The 22000-nt window shown below is 55.8% G+C and overlaps 2 protein-coding genes across 2 annotated transcripts; one reads left to right on the forward strand and one right to left on the reverse strand.

The window, feature by feature from the left end:
- Positions 1–217: 217 nt before the first annotated feature.
- On the forward strand, positions 218–14960 carry GIGYF1 (GRB10 interacting GYF protein 1). The gene is made up of 28 exons (XM_054589789.1): positions 218–396; positions 3494–3623; positions 4566–4796; positions 5478–5629; positions 5859–5967; positions 6062–6191; positions 6297–6392; positions 6510–6621; positions 6743–6851; positions 7183–7223; positions 7462–7632; positions 7873–8123; positions 8254–8362; positions 8900–9037; positions 9248–9348; positions 9563–9734; positions 9854–10020; positions 10148–10248; positions 10334–10450; positions 10571–10671; positions 10794–10876; positions 10979–11125; positions 11207–11434; positions 11678–11862; positions 11964–12124; positions 12215–12381; positions 12462–12591; positions 12689–14960. Exons 5-28 carry the CDS (start codon positions 5933–5935, stop codon positions 12739–12741), a joined length of 3105 nt encoding a protein of 1034 aa, XP_054445764.1. The 5' UTR covers positions 218–396; positions 3494–3623; positions 4566–4796; positions 5478–5629; positions 5859–5932; the 3' UTR covers positions 12742–14960.
- A 329-nt stretch (positions 14961–15289) lies between these two features.
- On the reverse strand, positions 15290–20561 carry GNB2 (G protein subunit beta 2). The gene is made up of 10 exons (XM_054589790.1): positions 20402–20561; positions 17968–18113; positions 17710–17748; positions 17480–17586; positions 17081–17144; positions 16831–16993; positions 16670–16736; positions 16171–16372; positions 15863–16079; positions 15290–15754 (listed from the first exon to the last, which is right to left on the reverse strand). The coding sequence occupies exons 2-10, from the start codon at positions 18022–18024 to the stop codon at positions 15648–15650; spliced, it is 1023 nt and encodes a 340-aa protein (XP_054445765.1). The 5' UTR covers positions 18025–18113; positions 20402–20561; the 3' UTR covers positions 15290–15647.
- Between the last annotated feature and the right edge of the window lie 1439 nt (positions 20562–22000).

Below are 22000 nucleotides of genomic sequence, written 5' to 3' on the forward strand. Positions count from 1 at the left end.
CGTCCCAAGACAAGCGGGGCTCCTGGGTCACGTGCCGGGGGTGGGGGTGTTGGGGACGGCGTACGTTCAGGCCGCGCCGGTGGGGCACCTGGGGAGCAGGAGAGGTCGCGTGGGTCGAGGCCGGCCGAAGCCGGCCGGAGCAGCTGAGGGAGGCGGCGGCGGTAGCGGCAGCGGCGGCGGCAGCGAAGGGGCGGCCCTGCGTCCGCGTCACGTGGTGCGAGGCGGGCAGCCATCTTGCTACAAACACAAACAGAGAGGAGCGGCCGCCGCGGGAGCGCCAGCGCCCCTTCCCCTGCCGCCCCCGCCGCCCCCGGCCCGCCGCGCGCCGCCAGCCCGCCGCCCGCCAGCCGCCGCCCACGCCCTGTGACCGGAGCCTTGCGCCGCCTGCCACCCGTGGTAAGCGCTCGGCGGCCCCGCCGCCCCCGGCCCGCAGCCGGGCCCGGGGCAGGCCCGCCCCCGACGCCGAGGCGTCCGCGCCGAGCTTGCAGGAGCCACAGCGAGGGCCACCGGTACGGACCTCCTCTGGCTCCCCCCGAGACCGTTGCCGCCTCGGGGCCCTGGGGTCGGCCCCTCCCCTGGCGGGGCCTCCAGTGCTGCTGTCCTTCCCGGGGGGCGGCCGCCCTCGCCCCACGCACCTGGCGCCCCTCCCTGAAGGGCACGCCGTCCTCCTGGCCGGCCCGCCTCCTTCCCACCCCCTTCCCACCCCCGCACTCCTAACGGTCGTGCTCCGATCCCTGTGAAACCCGGCCAGGGTTCCTAGGTCTCCCCCTGCCAGCATCCTCCGCCAGGTCCGCTCGGGTGCCCCCCGGATCCGAATGCCTAGTGCTCCTAGGAGATTCCTCAACGTGCCTCCGGGTTCTTGTTGGAATTAGCCGGGCCCTGCGTGTCTTAAAGTCCAAGCATTGCATGACTTTGGCAAACGTGGAAGCCTTTTCCTATAACCAGAGCACCTCTGCTGGGTCTTCACCTGAATTTACTTTCAGCTAACAACACTAGTGCTTGGTCATCGGGGTCTCCTTCCTCCAGGTTGCCTGGCGGTGTTAAACACGTTAGTCTTTTTCTGTTGCCAGGCTGGGCCCTTCCCGGTCCATCTCCCCTGATGCAGCAGCTCCTCTGCCATGGCCCCTCTCACACTTTGCCTCCCCCCGCCCTCAACGCGCGCGCCAAGTTAACTTTAAGAGGATCCTTCTATCACACCTCTTATCCAGTCATTACTGGAATTCCCAGTAAGCTTCCAAGTCTGGTCCATCATAACGCCCTGGGAGATGCTAAATCAATACTTGTTGGCTGGTTCTTTTCCACCAGCCACCCAAGTCTTACTCCCCTCCTGCTTCTCAGTGCTGTTTTTCCAAAGGTCATCATCCTTTACACACCCTCGCTGCTGCTTCAGAGTTCACTTGCTAGTTGCAACTTAGTCCTCTGCCAACAGACCCCAACTTGTCTCTGCAGTTTAAGCACCATGGGTACCAACAGGCGGGTCCCCTTTGCCAATCACAGTGTGTGGGGGAGTTTGCTTTCTGGTTCCTTCATCTGTTCTGTTTCCCATGCAGTCCCAGGCCATCTATCCTCACTCCAGCTCCAGTTTTATTTTCTACATTGTAGGTCTAGGATGTCATTGGGAAAGGTTGGGGCAGAGCTGGACTTTGTGTTGCTGTCACGTCCTGTAGACCAGGTACCATATGGTGATTACAGTCAAGTGCGTTGTGTTTTTAGACCCCTGGCCTGGCTTTTTCAGCCAGTGGATGTGTTAGTATTGTGAAGGGTTAACCTCATTTTGCCCTTGCTTTTATGTCTGTGGTTGGGGTTTGGAGTAGGAAAAATAGTCCACCTTAGAGCAGAGAAGGTGAAAAGAGGCAGCTAAATGAAGGATTTTAAAAATCTAAGGAGAAATTTAAAATGGCTTAAAACTCACAAAGTATGTTTGAGAGTTTGGGATGGTTCCTGCTGCTTGCATGCCCCTTCTCCAGTCTGGATAGAGTGTCTAGGGACCTCAGTACTCTGCTGGGTTGGCTGCAACCTCTCTTCCTTGTTTTCCCTGGCTGGAGCCCAAGGCTGAGCAAGTGGGCAGAAGGAATCAAATGAGTTAAAGTATGGAAGTGCTTTGAAAACTGTTAGCTAGTAGACAAGCTGAAGGGGGTAGCATTTGTCAGGATGGCTCAGAGAGAGTTAGGATAGCCGACCAATAGAGAGGATTTGGCTTGCACTGCTTTTTAAGCCTTTGAGTTCTCATTTACAGTGCAGGGAGAATCTTTCCGTCCTGAGAAAGGGCGGAGTCACCTCCAACAGTCTTGGGGCTGGGCAGTTGCTCAAATGTTGGGGAATTTAGTATTCTAGTTCTGTTAATAGTGATACTTTTCTGTGCCAAGGCATAGTGCTCTGGATTGGGGTTAATTTTAGGGGTGATGGAATGAGGAAATAATGTTATTAACTTAGTGTGTACTGGGCCCACCTATTCTTTGGATCTTTACCGTCTCCCTTGAGTTCTGAACCCCAGAGAGCAGGCTCCTCTCCTGTTCCTTCAAGCCTGTTGTGAGCCCCCAGGACCAGTGTGCGTCTTTTCCCTTTAAGTCCAGCAGGGGGCAGCCTTTTAATAGCAATAACTCAGATGCCAGTGGAGTGAGGATACCCTGAGGCCTGAGAAAGAGGACCTGGTAGATGAGGCAGGCAGATGCTGAGGACAGGGCAAGGTGTAGGGGCTAAGCTAGAATGAGCCAGTGAGGAAATCCTTAGATCAAGTAGTCAGGAAAGGTTATGTCCCCACTCCTCTGCCTGCCGACTCTCCCACCCTTTCCTTCACTGGAAAAGAATCTAAACAATTGGCTTTGAGTCTATGATAAAGAAACCTAAGACTTTTTTTTTTTTTTTTTTTAACTTTAGTCTTTTCCCAAGGATTTCTGTCCTGGCAAGGTTTCAGATTTCTCTCATTGGACAATATAATTAGGGAATTACCTCCTTGCTCTTCAGAGGGCAGAATGAACAGTAAATTTGATTTTTCTTGTCTCTTATTCTTCCCCATTAACAGAGAAAATAGGTGTTTACCTCTGCACGTGGTGCAGAGGAGGGTTTCTCAACCGTGGCAATATTGACATTTTGGGCCAGATAATTCTTTGTTGTGGAGTGCTGACCTGTGCACTGTAGGATGTTTAGCAGCATTCCTGATCTCTACCCACTAGATGCCAGTAGCACCTCCCAGTCATGCCAACCAAATATGTCTCCAGATTTTGTCAAATGTCCTCTGGAGAGCAGAGTGCCCTCTGGCCCCAGTTGAGAACTGCAGGCTTCAAGGAAACATGTGGAAAGACACATACTGGCTTAGAGGAATGGAAGTCATGAGAGGCATGTGTGCTGCTTGGCAAGGGTGGGCCATTGAGCCACCAGCTCTGGGACCAGGTCCTCCCCCTGCCTGGCCCACCTGGAGACTTGGCCTTCTTCTCCAGCTGCTCTGGTGCTCCCTACCCCTACCCCTGAATCCTCCTTATTTTTGCCTCTGCAGTTTTCCTGCTTCTCGTACTGGGAGCCACTTTTCCTCACTTTGCTCCTTGCAACCAAGACAGAAAGGCAAAGGCCAGCTGTGGAAAGCACCAAGGAGTGCCACCTTTGCCACTCCCTGGCAGGGTGGGAGGGTGAGTTGTCCCTTTTCTGTTCCTCTCTCCCTATAGCAACCTTCCATGCTGCAGGACTCCTTTGTTCCTCTAGAGGATGGGCTCTTCTGGAGTGAATTGGGGGAGGCTCAGAACAGCCTCTCCTGAGGTTTGTTTGAAGGAATTTGAGGTGTTTTTCTTGGAATGCGGAAGACTAAGATATGTGATAGCTATCTTCAAATGGCTTTTATTTTTTCTCTAAATCTCTTTTAAAAAATGGCGATAAAATATAACATATACCATTTTAGCTATTTTTAAGTGTACAGTTCTGCAACATTAAATACATTCACATTGTTGTACAGCTGTCACCAAGCTCCCCCTCCAGAACTTGCTCATTTGCCCCATTTCAGCTGAAACTCTGTACCCATTAAATAACTCGCCTTGCCCCGTAGCCCTGGCACCCACCATTCTACTCTCTTGTCTCTTTGAATTTGACTTCTCTGGAAATCTCATGTTAGAGGAATCATATAGAATCGTACAATATTTGTTCTTTTGTGATGGGCTTGCTTCACTTAGCATAAAGACTTCAAGTTTTGTCCATTGGCCAAATTGCATGTGGGGTGTAGCATCGAAAGAAATACTCTTATTCTCCTGTCTGGGAAGGCATTCTTGAATTCCACGAAGGGAAGAGCTTTTCAATAGACTTGTCTTCTGATGGCCACATGTACCGTATCATGTTCCATCACCAGGAGTATCCAGCCAGAGCAGTTGCAGAAGAGATACCCACCATACTGAGTGAGGTTGGCCCTATTCTAACTGGTCTCAGAAGCTCCATTTCACCCTAGGATGCTGGGATTCTGTTAATGGGTCCGGTTTCTGTCCTTGGAGTTTTGTGTTGTCTTCTGCTATGCAGCTGTAGGTGAGAACCTCTGCCCCTTGGCCCTTCTGGTAGAAACCCTTCTTCCTTCCTTCCTTCCTTCCCAGAGTTGTGGAGAGCCTTGGAGTTGATGGGCACTGTGGAGGCACTCCGGTCCAGCCTCCTCCCCAACCAGTGAGAGAACCCTTGTGCAGCCCCCTGAGACCCTGCTTGCCTGGAACCGCCAGGGATGAGCTGCCTCCTGAGAGCCTCTTCTACTGGTCCTTAGAGGGACAGGCCACTGCCAACGCTGCCACTTCCGTCAGCCTCAGTAACTCTGACCTTATTTGTACTTTATGGTGAGAGGCCTTCTTCCCAGCTTGTATGATCATAACCTTGTTCCCTTCTTGGTTTTTTTTACTTGTGCTTGGGCTCTTCCTGATCCCAGGAAAGGGGTTTGAGTGTTGGTTCCTGTTTGGTAAATCAGCCCATGGGTGTGCTGGCTGGACTTGCCTACATGCAGTCTTCAATGTGTGCCCCATCTTTGCCCCTGGCATAGCATCCCCACCCCCATTCCCCTTGTACTGAGTTTCTCTTGAGACTGATTTTAGCCACCAAGCATCTGGCTCTGAAATTTTTCGAATGGGAAGTACATAATTTTTCTCCCAGATTAATCTCTCATCCTCCTCTCCTTCACTGACCTTTTTTCTCTCTGTAATATTTGTGGTTCTGGTGGGATTTTTTTTGTTTGTTTTGTTTTTGTTTTATCTTTGTCATGAATGTCCACGAAAGCATCCCATTACTGAATGCTATGCCATGTGGCAAGAGCCCTGAGACCTAGAGAGGTGCCTAGCACGTTCTCTGCCCACCTCCAGCACCTCAGTCAGGCTTTGTTTGTGAGGCTGAACATGTAGGGAGACAGAGATGAGGAAGAGAAGGGGCTATGGTCACTGTTATGCAGGACAGAGGAGGGTCGGAAGCAGGGAGACCCGTCTGACCCATTAATTTAACACACCTTCTTCTCCTCACCTCTCATTAAGGATTTTTCCCAGATGTGAAAGTCCCTCCCTGGGCACCACTGCAGTCAGACCAGCATCCAGTAGTCTGGGGACCCTGGTTCACCCCAGCATAGGCTCCTGCCTGAAGAGAAGCTAGTCCCTGTTCTACCTGCTGCCTGGAGTAAGGCTGCCAGGTGGGTCTGGGTTGAGGGAGAGTACCCCTGCAGAAACAGAAGGGGCTCTAGCTGCCCTCTTTTCCCCAAGTCTTCCCCTGTTGGGACTCTCGTTAACTCATGATACGAGTGGTATGTGGCTGGTTTAGGTGGTGAGTCCTTTTAGAGCCCATTACCATGGTGGGGACCTGTTTCTCAGAGTTGTGTGTGTGTGCTGTCTCTAAGTCCAGTGTACCTTGTGCCTCCACAGGCGTTTGGAGGGTGAACTCTTAAGTCCCTTCATTCCTGCTCATCTCCAGCCTCTAGGACACACCCAGCTCCACAATGGCAGCAGAAACCCTCAACTTTGGGCCTGAGTGGTGAGTCAGATATGCTTTGGGTGGTATGGGGAAGCCAGGAAGAATAGGGCTTCTCAGACTCCGGTCTTTTTCCTTCCCTGTGTCCCTTTTCTAGGCTGAGGGCCCTTTCTAGTGGTGGCAGTGTGGCCTCCCCACCCCCATCCCCTGCCATGCCCAAATACAAGCTGGCTGACTATCGATATGGGCGAGAGGAGATGCTGGCCCTCTACATCAAGGAGAACAAGGTGAGGAGCGGGTACGGGTAGGATATGTGGCCAGATTGCCTACCTGGCCTTAGTGCTTAGTCCCAGGAGCATGTGGTATCTCAGCCCTTCTGCCCTGATTGACAGGTCCCAGATGAGCTGCAGGACAAGGAATTTGCTGCGGTGCTACAGGAGGAGCCACTGCAGCCCTTGGCACTGGAGCCTCTGACTGAGGAGGAGCAGGTGGGACTGGGCTGGGGTATTGGATTCGAAAGACAGATGGTGGAGGGTGCGGTTCTGGACAGGGTGGGGGCAGTCAGGTGCCTGGGTCCTCACTCCCACCCCTGACTCCCTCCTCAGAGAAACTTCTCCCTGTCAGTGAACAGTGTGGCTGTGCTGAGGCTGATGGGGAAAGGGGCTGCTCCCCCCCCAGGCGGCACCTCCCGTGGCAGGGGCAGCACTCGGAGCCGAGGTAGGGGGGTGATAGCATGCTCTGGGGCAGCAGAGTTGGGGGGGTGGGCATGGGGCTGGGTCCTGAAGATGTGCAGTGGTGAGCTGGTAAGGTCCCCATGTGCATCTCATTTCTTTTCCAGGCCGTGGCCGTGGTGACAGTTGCTTTTACCAAAGAAGCATTGAAGAAGGCGACGGGGCCTTTGGTCGAAACCCCCGGGAGATCCAGCGTAGCCAGAGTTGGGATGACAGGTGCAGGCTGGAAGGAGAAGGCACAGATGCAGAGCAGAGAGAAGCCCCAGGGTTAAGATCCAGGGTCTCATGAAGAAAGGCTTGGGTCTTTGTTATTAGAGAGCAATAGGATACCAACCAAACAAGCCCTGGTCAGAGATTGCTCTCTCCCGCTTCTTGCCCCTGTGGCCCTGCCCTTCTGCTTCTCTCAGCTGTCTCCCAGGCCCGACTTTTTCCTAGTCACCCATCCACTCCCTCCCTCCACCTTTCTCAGGGCAGAATGGACAGGTGTGCAGGAATCTCAAAGGTCAGGGATAAGCTGTCCTTTGACCAACATCTTTCTGTCCTGCAGAGGCGAGAGGCGGTTTGAGAAGTCAGCCAGGAGGGACGGAGGTATGGATAGTGGTGAGGGAGGTGCCAGGCCCTGAAGGTCATTGAGAGGTGGGGGGAGACTGAAATGGGTGGCCCCAGTGAGGGGGACATGTCCTAGGTAAGGCAAAGGGGAGGGCAGGAGGACCTGGAGCTGGGCTCCTCTTTATCAGTGAGGATTATAGAAAGAATATTCCAGAGGCTGTGGCTGCCACTCCATTGACTGTGTCTTCCTCCACCTGTGTTTTCCCCCACCTCCAAGCACGATCCGGGTTTGAGGAGGGAGGGGCTGGTCCGAGGAAGGAACATGCCCGCTCAGATAGTGAGAACTGGCGTTCTCTCCGGGAGGAGCAAGAGGAGGAAGAAGAGGGCAGCTGGAGACTTGGGGCAGGACCCCGGCGAGATGGTGACCGCTGGCGTTCATCCAGCCCTGGTGAGTTTGGGGCCAGATGAGTATTGTAGGGGGCAGGGTGGTGGGAAGCAAGAACATCCTGTGCAGGGGTCTTTACATGGCCAAGAGGAGGGCGCTAAAAGTGTTCTCAAGTGAAGTGCATGTGGGAGCAGAGCTGTTCTGAAACTGCTGGGGGTCCCAGGGATTTGGGCAGCAGCAGAAGAGGGGCCTCTGACTCGAATGAGATAATTGATTCTCCTCCTCTGACTTTTTTCTGCTCAGATGGTGGCCCCCGCTCTGCTGGCTGGCGGGAACACGGGGACCGACGTCGCAAGTTTGAATTTGATTTGCGGGGGGATCGAGGAGGGTGTGAAGAGGAGGGACGGGGTGGAGGGAGCAGCTCTCACCTCCGGAGGTGCCGAGGGCCTGATGGCTTTGATGATGACAAGGATGGGCTCCCAGAGTGGTGCCTGGATGATGAGGATGAAGAAATGGGCACCTTTGATGCCTCCGGGGCCTTCTTGCCTCTCAAGGTATCTACTTATGAGGAGACCAGGGGTTTTTATTAGAGGTTGGTGGGAACTACCCTGATAGGGTCCTCCTATTCCTACCTGTTTATTTTCTTCCCCCTCACCTCGCATTGTATCCCCTAATCCCATGCAGAAGGGCCCCAAGGAGCCCATTCCTGAGGAGCAGGAGCTCGATTTCCAGGGTCTGGAAGAAGAAGAGGAAGAGCCATCCGAAGGGCTGGATGAGGAGGGGCCTGAGGCAGGTAAGCCTGCAGGGGTGGAGTAAGGAGAAGGCCTGAGAGCCTGCAGCTGGGCCAGGTGGGCAGAGGGTTCTCTCACCAAGCTGGGTACAGGCTGGGTACTCACCTGTAGGAGGAGGTTGCATAGAAACTGAAGGAAAGCAGATGCTGACAGGTGTGGGGAGGAACCCAGAAACAATAGGGCTGTATCTTAAAGGTAATGTGCCATAAAAATTAAGCATAATCAAACTGATCTTTGCAAATTCCTTGAAGAATCTGTAAAACACAGCATTAAATGTATGGTATTGTGCATACATCCCTGGACAGTGCTGTGGACACACATGGCAATGTCAAGTGTTGTAGGGGCAAAAGAGGAAGTGTGCTAAGTGGGGTTTGTGGTGTTGAGTCACTGAATGTTAGTCGAGTTGACCACAGTTAAGTTGGTTGACTTAATACCCAGAGGCCCAAGGTCTGGCCCCAAGTGGAGGGTTTGTGCCAAATCATGTTTAAGACCTTCTGGCTCTTTGGTTTTGAATTCTGGTAATTATCCTTCCCTTTCAGATGGGAAGGAACTGACTCCACTGCCGCCTCCAGAGGAGAAGGCCAGCTCTTCATCCCCACTGGCTACCTTGGGCCCACTCTGGGGAGCTAATGGGGAAGGAGGTGATGCTGTGGAGAAAGATCTGCCAGTTGCTGAAGGTAGCCAGGGGATGGGGCTGCCTTTTCTCTGGAGCAAAGAGCTGGTGGGGGAAATGCTCCTCTTCTTGTGGGAAGGAGATGCACAGGGTATTTGTGTGGGGGCTAGAATAGAGCCTGTTTTTCTGTACTAAGGGTAGATAGGGGACTGTTTGGTGCCTTCTCTGGACTGCCCACCCCCCCTGCCCAATTCCACCTTCTTTTTGGTCCCAGGAGATGATATGAGGGCAATGCAGCTGAGTCCTGGGGTGGGCTCACCCCCTGGCCCGCCTGGAGATCCAGAAGATGATGAAGGCTTGAAGCACCTGCAGCAGGTTGAGTGGGGTCAGGGGCCTAAGAAAGCTCTAGGGATCCTCCCCTACAGGGGTACAGGAAGCCATTGTTAGTCTGCCTCTCTGCCTGGGTACCAAGCTCTTCCCCATCTGTCCCACTGCATCCAGCTCACCCCAGCCCGACCTTAGCCCTGGCCCTGTCCTGCTGTTGCTGTGATTGGGCAGTTGAGCCTTCCCTCTCTCCCTGGACTCCCAGGAGGCAGAGAAGCTTGTGGCATCCCTGCAGGACAGCTCCCTGGAGGAGGAGCAGTTCACAGCTGCCATGCAGGCCCAGGGACTACGCCACTCTGCAGCTGCCACTGCCCTCCCCCTCAGCCACGGTGCAGCCCGGAAGTGGTTCTACAAGGACCCACAGGGAGAGATCCAAGGTGCGCATGGGAGTGGGAGGCATGCAGGAGAGCTGCTGGGGGTGAGGGCAAAGCATCATTCTCTTTCAGGGCCTGTTTGGCACACCTTTCTAACCAAAGCTCCCCTTCTCTCGGGCCAGGCCCCTTCACAACACAGGAGATGGCAGAGTGGTTCCAGGCGGGCTATTTCTCCATGGCCCTACTTGTGAAGCGTGGCTGTGATGAGGGCTTCCAGCCACTGGGTGAGGTGATCAAGATGTGGGGTCGTGTGCCCTTTGCCCCGGGGCCCTCGCCACCCCCACTGCTGGTGAGCATATCCACCTTTGGGTAGGGCAGGGAGGGGAGGCAGGAGCCTGGTGGTTGTCAAGTGGGTCGTATGTATGTATGGAGCATGACAAGGTCAGAGCTGTGGGAATACTCTCACCTTTACTCAGGGAAACATGGACCAGGAGCGGCTGAAGAAGCAACAGGAGCTGGCAGCAGCGGCCTTGTACCAGCAGCTGCAGCACCAGCAGTTTCTTCAGCTGGTCAATAGGTACCGGGGCTTAGAAGGGCCTATAAATAGAGATGGGCATTGGCTTTATGGGAGGATCCCCTCATGCTTGTCTTCCTATCTACAGCCGCCCCCTCCAGCAGTGTGGGCTCCGGGAAAAGGTGGCTCTGGGGGACCTAACGCCACCGCAGCAGCAGCAGCTTACCGCCTTCCTGCAGCAGCTCCAAGCTCTCAAACCTCCCAGGTCTGTGGGCTGCTCTGTCTGTCGCATCACATGTATAAACCCTCAAAATATGTCAAGTGGGGAGATGGAGCAGCCTGGAGATGGGTTTAGGGTGCTGAGAATCACTGCTTTGCTTCTCAGAGGTGGGGACCAGAACCTGCTCCCGACGATGAACCGGTCCTTGTCGGTGCCAGATTCAGGCTCTCTCTGGGACATACATACCTCAGCCTCATCACAATCAGGTGTGTGGCCAGCCCAGCAATCTCTGAGAGAAGTAGAGACCTCAGGGGCTGTCTCTCCCCCTCAGGTTGTTTCAGTCCAGGGGGCCTCAGCTCCCTCCTGCAGCTGCTTTTGCCTCCTGCAGGCGGTGAGGCCAGTCTTTGGGACATACCAATTAACTCTTCGACTCAGGGTCCAATTCTAGAACAACTCCAGCTGCAACATAAAGTGAGTAGGCATCCTGGGGCTGGAGTCCTTGGTGTCGGGCTGAACTGTCGTGGGTAGATCAGGGTGCCCCCATGTCTGATGTCTGATTTTGCTGACTTTCAGTTCCAAGAGCGCAGAGAAGTGGAGCTCAGGGTGAAGCGGGAGGAGGAGGAGCGCAAACGCCGGGAGGAGAAGCGACGCCAGCAGCAGCAGCAGCAGGAGGAGCAGAAGCGGCGGCAGGAGGAAGAGGAGTTGTTTCGGCGCAAGCAGGTCTGTGTCTAGCTGGGTCCTCAGCCTGTTTGACCTGAGCTTGGGGCCGGATTGCTGGTTCTCACTGTCCCTCTGGTTCAGGTGCGGCAACAGGAGCTACTGCTGAAGCTGCTGCAGCAGCAGCAGGCAGTGGCTGCAGTCCCAGTGCCCCCTGCACCCAGCTCCCCGCCCCCACTGTGGGCTGGCCTGGCCAAGCAAGGACTCTCCATGAAGACACTGCTTGAACTGCAGTTGGAGGGCGAGCGACAGCTGCATAAGCAGCCTCCACCTCGGGAGCCATCACGGGCCCAGGCCTCCAACCATCGAGTGGTGAGCAAGCTGAGCCCTGCCCTGATTGCCTTGCAATGTTTGGGCCCTCAGGATCCCCTTCCAGTCAGCTCAGGGTGACACGGGAGTGGGGTGGGGAGCTCTGGTCCATATCTGACTCCGAAAGATTGCTCCTGTGTGGTCCTAACTTAGTCCCCCTGTGGCACATAAATAAGCCTCCCTACTTAGCTTTCTTGAGTATGTGTCCCTGTTTGGGCCACCCTGACTTCCTGCCATCTGTACCAGCTTGGGGGCCTGGGCGCAGCCCCCCAGAACCAGTGGGTATCTGAGTCTGGGCCACTGTGGGGCGGGCCCGACAAGAGTGGGGGCGGCAGTGTCGGCCTGGGGCTTTGGGAGGACACCCTCAAGAGCAGCGGGAGCCTGGCCCGCAGCCTGGGCCTGAAGAACAGCCGGAGCAGCCCCTCTCTCAGGTGGGTGCTGGGGCCTGCAGGGTCTGGGCTAGGGTTGGGATGGAAGGATGTGGAACAGCTGAACTGATCTCCTGCCTCTAATCCATCTTCATCCCACTTAGTGACTCGTACAGCCACCTGTCAGGTCGGCCTGTGCGAAAAAAGACAGAGGAGGAAGAGAAGCTGCTGAAATTGTTACAGGGCATCCCCAGGCCCCAGGATGGCTTCACCCAGTGGTGTGAGCAGATGCTGCACACGCTGAGCACCACGGGCAGCCTGGATGGTATAGGTGGCAGACCCTGGGAGTCTGGGCTGGGCCAGGGTGCCATACCTACATCAGGTAGGCCCTGACAGCTGCCATCCTGCCCTATAGTACCCATGGCTGTAGCGATCCTCAAGGAGGTAGAATCCCCCTACGATGTACACGACTATATTCGTTCCTGCCTGGGGGACACGCTGGAAGCCAAAGAATTTGCCAAACAATTCCTGGAGCGGAGGGCTAAGCAGAAAGCCAGCCAACAACGGCAGCAGCAGCAGCAGGTGAGGTTTCACGTTCCCTACAGGTGAGGATAAGGTCGCTCAGCACCCTCCTGACTTCCCCTCACTCTGCTGCCTGGCAGGAGGCGTGGTTGAGCAGCGGCTCTCTGCAGACGGCCTTTCAGACCAACCACAGCACCAAACTCGGCCCTGGGGAGGGCAGCAAGGCCAAGAGGCGTGCACTAATGCTGCACTCAGACCCCAGCATCTTGGGTACGTTTTGGGGGTGGGGCCAACGAGGAGGCTTTTTTCTCAGTATGGAATAGGCACCTGTAGGTGAGAGCTCAAACCCAGCTTCTTCCGGCTTCAGGGTACTCCCTGCACGGACCCTCTGGTGAGATCGAGAGCGTGGATGACTACTGACCAGCCCGTCCCACCAGCCCCCCTGGGCTGTAGGCCAGGGGCAACAGCAGCAGCTTGGACCCTTGGGTCCCCAGCCTGCAGGCTCCCAGCAAGGAGCATAGGAGAAAGCAGGGGCAGGGTCCCCAGCACTTGTTACAAACCACACGATGCACCTTAACTCACCCACCACGAGGCACTTTAATAGATTGGGGAGAAGGGTTTTTTTTTTTTTCCTTTTAAAAAAATTTTAAACAACATTGAAGAAAACATTAGGAGAGACAAAAAAATATTGTTAAGAACTAGACTTTAGGCACCCCTTTTCCCTCTGGGAATTGCAGGGGTGACAATGGAAGGTCCACAGAGTTTTTGGTTTTGTTTTTTTAAGAAAAAAGAAAAACAAAAAAAAGGTTAGGAGGCTGAAAAAAAAAACACACTGTTACTTTGGGGCAGTGGGGACATGACCCCACCGATCTGTCCTGCCTGGCCCCCAAGGCTGCACTTACCCTCCCTGCCCTGCCCGGTGGGCCATTGGGGTAACTGGAAGCTGGGGTGCCAGCAGTTTGCACATCGAGGACCTCTCAGCCCCACCGGCCGGACTGCTGTGAAAGGCCCCCTTGATGCTATGACTGTGGCAGAGATGTCCGGGGTCGGGGCCAAAGGAGCCCCTTGGCTTTGCTGCTTTGGGGGAAAGTTGCACAAATGGGCCAGGCCACCTCCCCTCCCTAGGTGGCTGACGGGGTAGATGGCAGAGGGCCAGCCGGTGCCAACCTCATCTGGCTGTCAGGGCAGCAGAACTTCCACTCTGGTCCTGGTGAGGGGCTTCCCCCACCACTGCCATTGGGGGACTGGGTGTGAAGTGTAAAGCCCCAGCTCCCTGCCTTGCCACATGAATGTATTCCTTGGGCCACAAGCCCCTGCTGCACCCCCTTGAGTGAGGTGGGGGCAGAGCAGTTCCTCCAGGAGCTGGAGAGAGGCACCACATAATGACTATTTCTCCTGTGAAGGGGGTGAGAGGAGAGGCCCAGGAGGCCAAGGGAGTGGGCAGCTTGGAGCTTCAGGTTGCAGTGTGGGGCTGTTAGAAGGGAGCCCTGCTCCTGCAGCTGGCTGGCTGTGTGGGATGTGGACCACCCAGCTCTGCCCTGACCCCTACCCCTCCATTGACCAAACTGGAGAGGAGTGGCCTCTCCCCTCCTGCTCCCCGATGCATTTTTAATGTTGGGTAAGGTGGGGGGTGAGGGGAGTCAAAAATAGAAGTATCTGTTTCTCCCAAGTCAGGGAGGTGGTCCTTCTGCTCACCGACCTATTCCCTATCACCTGCCTAGGTTTGTCTCCATTTGTGTGCGTGTTTTTGTTTTTTTTTTTTTTAACAGTTTGTTGTATCTTTTGGGTTTTTCATCTAATTTCTCGTTGACCTCACTGCTCAGAGCGCAGTATTAGGGCAGGATCCTGCCACTGCCTCCCCTCCATGAATGTATTTCTCCTTCCTGCCCTGGGGAAATGGGGAGTAGCCCGGTTTCTTTCCCCATCCATCCCTAGAGACCACGTTTTTTGTTTTGTTTTTTTTTGTTGTTTTGTTTTTGCACCAAAGTGGCAACTGGGTCAGTGTTGGGGGAATAAAGCTGGCCTGGGGTGGGGGGGGTGGAGGGGCTCCCTTCACCTGCTTCTCCCTGGTTTCAACAGTGTTAGCGTCAGTGAAAAGACAATATTCTCTCTAAAGCAATAAGGGGGTGATGGGCCAGGGGAAAACGTCTTGCTGCTGCTGGCCCCCCAGCTCCCCCTTTCCTCGCGCCAGTATTTGGCGGCATTAGAGGTGTGGGGGGGGAGTACTGTTGTGACTGAATGTAACTGCCCCCACCCCTGCCGCAGCCAATGCAGGGGGAGGGGGGATGACACTCTTCCCCTCTCTTCCTCCCCTTCCCCCAGCTAAAGAGACTTTGAACTTAGGGGGCCCTTGAGCCTGGAGAGGCCTTAACCCTGTGAGGAAGTGTAGGGGGAGCCCTCTCCCACCCTATCCCCTTCTGAGAGTGGTCAATGTTTACAAGCCCCTGAGTCCCCAAAGCCCAGGGACTCAGCCCCCATTGCTGTCCCTTCCTAGGCCATTTTCCTGGGCCCAGGCTGCTCTCCTGCCCTTTTTGGGTTTGGGGTGGGTGCAGGGGCCTTCTGTATCCCTTGTCTGCCTTGTACCCACAATTTTCACCCTGTTATTCCTCCCTCTTCTACTTGCCTTGTAAATACTCCCCCCCCCCCCCCCCCAAATAAAACTTGGTGTGTGTTCTCTTCTGCCTCTGCATCTTTTCTTGGGGGAAGGGGATGTAGAAGGTGAGGCAGAGCTCAGAGCTGGGAACTTAAGAACTGCAGGTAGGCGTAGTTGGTAGTCAGAATGGAGGGCTGTGTTTTCAGGAACTACAACCCTATTGGGCAAACGTCCTGCCTATGACTCCAGCTTTCGTCTGAGAAGAATGGGATTTCCTCTCTGAACCCCTCCTTGGTAGAACCCCATACCCTGAAGCTGACATGTCCTCCCCAAAGAGAGGAAGACACAAGCAAGAGGAGCAACCAGGTACAGAGTTGGAATTGGTTCCTTTATGGAAAAACTGAAAATATAATAAAAATTAAAATAAAACCAGTTTAAAAAAGCCAGCCCCTGGAGTTTCCACCTCCTGCCTCTGACCCTCCAGGGGGATGAGGCCCTGACCCCAGGGCAGCTAAAGAAGGAGGGCTTTCTGCCCCTCTTCCCCCATTCTATCCCCATTTTTATTTCCACAGTGGGGGCCCCGGGAGGAACCAAACCTGGGTAGGGGAGCAGGGACCCAAGGCCCTGTGGCCAGGGGAGGGAAGCTCATGTGCCTCCAGCCCCAAAGCTCCCGGCCTGTAGTGTGGGCGTGGGCAAGGCCCCTCCTGGCCGGGCCCAGCTGGGGTTGGGCCTATTAGTTCCAGATCTTGAGGAAGGAGTCCCAGGAGCCTGTGGCCACAGCCATGCCATCGTCAGTGACCCCAAGGCAGCTCACACGGTTGTCGTGGCCAGCGAGGACACCTGTGAGGGAGGGGTATGTCAGAACTAATCTGGCAGGGACGATTACATCAAAACTAACCTGGCCTGGGTTCCCTTTCCTCACCTGTCCCCACCCAGCACCCAGCTCACCTGCACGGTCACCCTTCATGGCATCCCAGATGTTGCAGTTGAAGTCATCATAGCCAGCGAGCAGCAGCCGGCCACTTCGAGAGAAGGCAACAGAGGTGATGCCACAGATGATGTTGTCGTGGGAATACATGAGGAGCTCCTGGTCCGCCCGCAGGTCAAAGAGGCGGCACGTGGCATCGTCAGAGCCCGTGGTGAAGGCATAGCCATTGGGGAAGAACTATGGGACACAACCAGAGTGGAATAAGGGCACAGAGGGTAGGGCCAGGAGCCTGGCAGAGATGGACCAGCCCAGCCTGTCCCGAACTTACAGCCACAGCATTGATGTCAGATTCATGGCCAATGAAGGTCTGTCTGCACATGGAATCCCGCACATCCCACAGCTTGATAGAGGCATCACAGGCACCTGACACAAAGGTGCGGCCATCGGGGGCCAGTGACAAGGACATCACATCCCCACTGTGTCCAGCAAAACCCACTGTCTGCTGGCCTGTCTCAATGTCCCACAGGGCACTAGAAAGGTGACAGGAAAAATGAAAGGATCAGAGAGGAGTGCAGGCAGACTCCCTGCCTCCCTACCCCTCCACCATGTGAGTCCAGCCCTGACAGCCACCATGGAAGGGGCACAGGAGCCACTGAGTCACACAAACCTCCTTATCTCCTTCCTGCCACAGGAAAAAGCTAGGTGTTGAGAATAAGAGCTCTGCCCTCGCTCAGGGCATGTGTACTATATGCTGAGCACTGAGGCAGTGGTCCCCCAGGCAGGGAGTGTGGGTGAGCCCCAACTGCCTATCTCTGGCAGGGCCTCACCAGGTGGTGTCCCCAGAGCTGGTGATGATTTGGTTGTCATCCAGGAAGCGGCAGCATGACAGGTACCCTGGGGAAAGGGGCTGGTCAGCTAGGTCTCTAAGAGAGGGCAGCACAACCTGTCCCCCACCAACAGCACCTGTGCCCTACCAGGCCCCTCTCACCAGTATGGCCAGGCAGCTCCCGGCTGACCCTGACATTGCCCTCACGTGTCTTGAGGCTGTAGATGGAGCAGATGTTGTCCAACCCCCCACAGGCCACAAAGTTCCCTGAGGGTGCGTAAGCACAGGTCATGACCCAGGAGGAGCGCAGTGGGATGGCATGGACCTAGGGAGGAGTGGCAGTGCTCAGAGTCAGAGCCAAGCAGGCAGGGTCTACAGCCTAGCCCCACCCAACCTCAGGCATCACCTCTACCTTGTTGGTGGTATAGCTGTCCCAGATGATGAGCTTCCCATCCTGGGAGGCGCTGACCAGCAGCCTGTTGGAAGGTGGCAAGGGAGAGGCATAGGGGTCAGGATGCAAAGTCCCCTCTTGAGGAAGGGACACCCTTACTAGTGTCCCATCTGGTGGGAGGCCCTTCTGAAACAACTCCCAGTGGCAGCCAGAAGTTCCTGTCAGTATCATCCTCTTTCTGGTCCCCCGGGGATAACTGAGAGTCACAGTCTTCCCAAACATACTGGGCAACATGGGCATCCTGTTCATCTCCCCAGACCTGCAAGGCTGCCCCTTCCCACCGCCCCAACTCTGCTTGCTATAAACTTAGCCGCAGGGCAAACACAAAAGCTCAGCACCCAGTCCCAACCATGCACACACCTTGAGTCTGTCCCCCAGTGCATGGCATAGATCTTTGCCAGGTGCCCACGGAGTGTCCTCCGTGTCCTCATCTGGATTCTCCCCACTGGGTCCAGCCCAGCTGTGATCTGGAAGTGGAGGCAGAATAGGTCAGGGAGGGTCACCTGGCAGAGCCCACTAAGCAGTATGGCTCAAATCCTTACCCCTTGCTCCTTCCCTTAACCCCAAGTCCAGCCCTGGATTCATCTCACCTGGGTCAGTGTTGAATCCCCACATGCTTTTCGGGCATCCTATAAGAGACAGCCGAGCAAGTCAGACAGAGGCAGGAGAGAAGAGGAGGGAGAGGGAAGAGAGGAAAGAACACAGGAAACGGGAGTGGAAAGGATAAGACTGTAAGGGGTTAGGGTACACACCCACACACAACGAACACCCCCCACCTCTAGCACACACAGCCGCCTGGCCCTGCCAATTCAGCCCCCGACCCCCAGCTCAGCCGGCCAGGCTCTCACCCGGATCTGGTTCCGGAGCTGCTCAGCCTCCTGTCTCAGTTGCTCCAGCTCACTCATGGCGCCGGGCCCGTGGGGCGGGGTTGGGGGCGGCTGGGGGCCGCGGGACGGGGGCTGGGGGAGGCAGCTCCTCGCCTCTGGCCCGAGGCCTGGAGGATTGCAGGGCTGACGTCAGGCCCAAGGCCACAAGCAAAGAAGGGGAGAAAGGCGGGGTTGAAGCCCACAGGAGCGGGTGAACACCGGGCAGAAAAGGGGGCAGCAGTGGTGGCGTGGGTCTCCAGGGCAGAACCCAGGGCTTTTGGCACAGATGTAGCCTAGGAATAGCTGACTTCCCCAATCTTCCTCCCGCCCCCCGGAAACGGAGCGGGAAGTGCAAGAGGAAGCGCAGGGGAAACCCCTCCCTCGGACAGAGGCCCGGGCGGGACACCCGCGACAGGAACTGGGGGGGTAGTGAAGGCGACAGGCGGCGGGGTGGGGGGGGGAGTCCCTTCAAAACAGACCAGGCATCTGCCCTAGCTCGCACGGGCACCGCCCAACTAGCACCTTATTTTAAAAGGGGCGGTGCCTCTTTAAATTCACCCCCACACGCCGCACACCTTCCGCACACACCCCCCAAGCTTAAGACGACGGCGGGTGGGGGTAGACCTGAGGGGGAAGCTGGGCTGTTCGTGGGGTTGCCTAGGCAACCATCACCCGGACTGAGAGCACCTCATTGGTGAAGTGTCCCCACCCTAGCCCGGTTGCCAAGGTAACCGCATCCTAGGCAGAGACCTGTAGGGTGGGTGACCCCACCCCCGGCCCCATCGCCCCCGCCCGACCCAGCCTCCCGCTCCTCCCAGAACCGGCCAGGGTGGCTGTTTACAGGATTTGGGAAAAGCCGATTGGGCACTAATAGGTTCAGGACGGCTCACCCCGGATAATCCCTGGGCCGGCTGCGCCCCATTAGCCGCCCGCGGCAGGTGGAAGTGAGGGTGGTGGGGAGGATAGCTTCAAGCCGCTGCTCCCTTCAGAGCCGAGGCCGCCCGCTCCGGCGCGCCGCAGAAAACCCGTGGGAGCCGCTCACAAGTAATTAGGGCTCCGAAGAGAGGTCCCCCGCCCTGAGGCGCAGAGCTGCTCTCTCCCCGGCGCCAGCGGGCAGGCGAGCGGCGGCCCCAGGCGTCCCGGCCCTGCACCCTCAGCACCCTAGGATCCCAATCCGCGGACTCGTCGCTGGGGCCCCGAGGGCCTGGCTGGCTCCGCTCCAGGACCCGGAGTCCTGTCCCTCTCCCGCCCCCCTCCTTTGGACACCTGTGTGATCTGGCCATGCACACTGTACTCTGCCAATCCGGGCGTCCCCCACTCCGCTCCCACTTCCCCCCGGCCTGGGCGTTCCTCTTCCCCACTGACATTTCCCCTCTGTCAGTTCAGCTTTCTACGCCAGCGCCAGGGGATGCCCCTCAGAAAAAGTAAGGAGGGGACAAAGCCCCTCAGTCCACCTCTTCAGCTCCGGACAATACCCCTCCCTTCCAACTGCCAGCAGCCCCGGACGGGTCGCAACACCAGAGGTCCGGGGCAGAAGAAAGGCGACCAGAGGAAGCTGCGGAGGGCTGGGGCGACGCTCTGGCCCTCAGTCCCCATCACCCTCCAGGGCCCCTCCAGCGTCCCCCGAATTCTGAGCACAAAGCAGCCAGGGTCCCAAGGAGAAATGGGGGTGCCACCGCCTCCGCAAGTCTGGCGGGGCGAAAGGGAGGGGACAAGGCAGGGTCCCGGATCTGGCAGCTGGAAGGCGCGGGCCGGTGCCGCGCTGCGAAGAGCAGTGGGCCTGGCCCTCCAGCCCCCACGACCTCCATTTTGCGCAAAAGAAAGCTGGGCAAGGGCTCCGGGGAGGTAGGCTTGGGGTTAGGACTAGGAAAGGAAAAGGGGTACCGAGGACTCCCTTCCAGGGTAATTGGGCCAGAAAACACAGGCAGTACCCAAATCGAGGGTAGGGTAGTGGCGAAGGAAAGGGTGGCCTCACGGCCTCGCCTGTCTCTCTGAGGATCCTGGAGTTTTGCAAGACGAATGCTGCCGGGGGTACGAAACAGGACAACACGAGGGGTGCTATCCTGGAGCAAACGGGGGTGGAGGTGGGGGAAGGGGGCGGAACGGGGCCTACAGGAAGCTCTGAATTTGCCCCCAACTTCTCAGGGAGCAAGAGGCAGGCGGGGCCCGGATGGGATCTCGGGTCAGACAAAATGTGCCTAATGGTGAAGGGAGGGTGTGCATTATTCGGGGCGAGGGTCCCCCAGTTTCCCTTCCGGGTTTATGAGCAACAGGGCTAGAGGAAGGGAGGGGAGGTCTGGGGAGTTACGTCCGCTCCCAAGAGGCCAGATCCGGGAGTCGGAAGGAAGAAAGGCTTCGCTACCCCATGGGAATTTGGGGATGGGGGAATGAGGACTCCTTTTGTCAGCGGAGGTACCTGTGGCGGTGGGACTCTACCAAGGGTCGATAGAGGAGCAAGGAAGGTCCTGTCTTCCTCCGCGGCGGAGGCGGCAGCGGCGGCGACGCGGATGGATTCCCTCAGTCACCCCAACTCAACCGTCCAGCGCTGCTCTCCCCAGAGCGGAGGGATCCCGCCCGCCAGTGACGCGGCCGTCTCCGCCGCGCCCAGGGCCCGGCTGGGCGAGACCAACTACTTAGTAGGGGGAGGCCGGAACGATAAATACTGCTTCGGCAAAGACCGACTCCGTCGCGGCGAAGATATCACTCCACACTATTTCGACACAAAACGGGTCAAAATTAATGCTTTGCTTCCCGAAATGGAGTAAGACATCCCCCCGTGGGGCTGAAAGAAGTGGTATCCACATAGGGGAGGGAGAAACCGCTCTAGTCACGTGACCTACCCTCCCGGATTGGGTGGCTCCAGACTGGGAAGGGAAGCTCGAAGCCCCAGTTCTCGGTGCGATCACGCCCCCGCCCCTTGAGACCACGCCCCTCCACGGGGAGCAGAGCTAGAGAGAGCCTAACCCTCTCAGGGCTGGGCCTTCAGGAGGCAGAGAGAAGGGACGGCGAGCGGTTCCGGAAGTCCCTGGGCAAGAATGAGTGGGGACCACTGTCAACGAGTGGTCAAGGGACCACCTGAGAACGTGGGAATGCCGTCAGAAAGGTGTAACTGAGGCAGTTTCTCACCAAAAGTGGGCTTTTGTAGAACTCTTTACACGTCTGCATGACACCGTAATAACTCACATATATTCAGTTCCATACTAATTTAATCCTCACGACAATACTATGAAGTCAAGTACTAGCATTCTTTCCATTTTACAGTAGTGGAAATGATTCCTAGGGCTGCAGAATAGATATGAACCAAGGCAGGTTTGGCGAACTTACTGTGCAATGGTAACAATACTAGCCTCTTGAACCTTTTTGTGGACCATCCCTGTAAAGTGATGAGAATGTAAATATAGGCCTGTTTCCACCTCTGTAAAATGAATGTGTTGACAGCTACTGTCCTGCAAATCACTTTGGATTGTTATGAGATCCTCGCGGACTGTGAAAATGCTTTGGAAAGCTCAAGTCACTGAAAAATCTTCATTGAGTCCTCATGCAATTTTAAATTATCAAAATGGACACTTCACTTAGCCTCTGTTATACGCATTAAAAATAGTTTTCAAAGCAAAAAGTCACATTCTTAGTTATGCACAAATTCCATTTGTGTGCACTTACCAGTTCAATGATAGATTAGCAGTAGATAGTAGATGTCAATCAGATGTTAGAATTTAGAAGGGACCCTACAGATAATTTACATCAAATTCCTCTCAATGTACAGATGGGCAAAGTGGCTTCCCTGCAGTTGCTTTAAAAACCAGCAGCATAGGACTAGAACCCAATTTTGTTAATCTCTATAGGGCATCTGACACTGCTTCCTCTAGCTTTGGTTTCTGTGCTAATAAGCTTCCTCATTTTAACTCATTTAGCAAATATTTATTGAATCCCAAAGATCTATCAGCCACTGTCCAAGGCACTGAGACTACAACCCCAAACATATACATCCCCTCTGCCTGAAAGGAGCTTGCAGTTT

This window comes from Pteronotus mesoamericanus, unplaced genomic scaffold (genome assembly GCF_021234165.1).
Source record: "Pteronotus mesoamericanus isolate MK-2021 breed Mesoamerican mustached bat unplaced genomic scaffold, CSHL_Meso_final scaffold_167, whole genome shotgun sequence".
Lineage (NCBI taxonomy): Eukaryota > Metazoa > Chordata > Mammalia > Chiroptera > Mormoopidae > Pteronotus > Pteronotus mesoamericanus.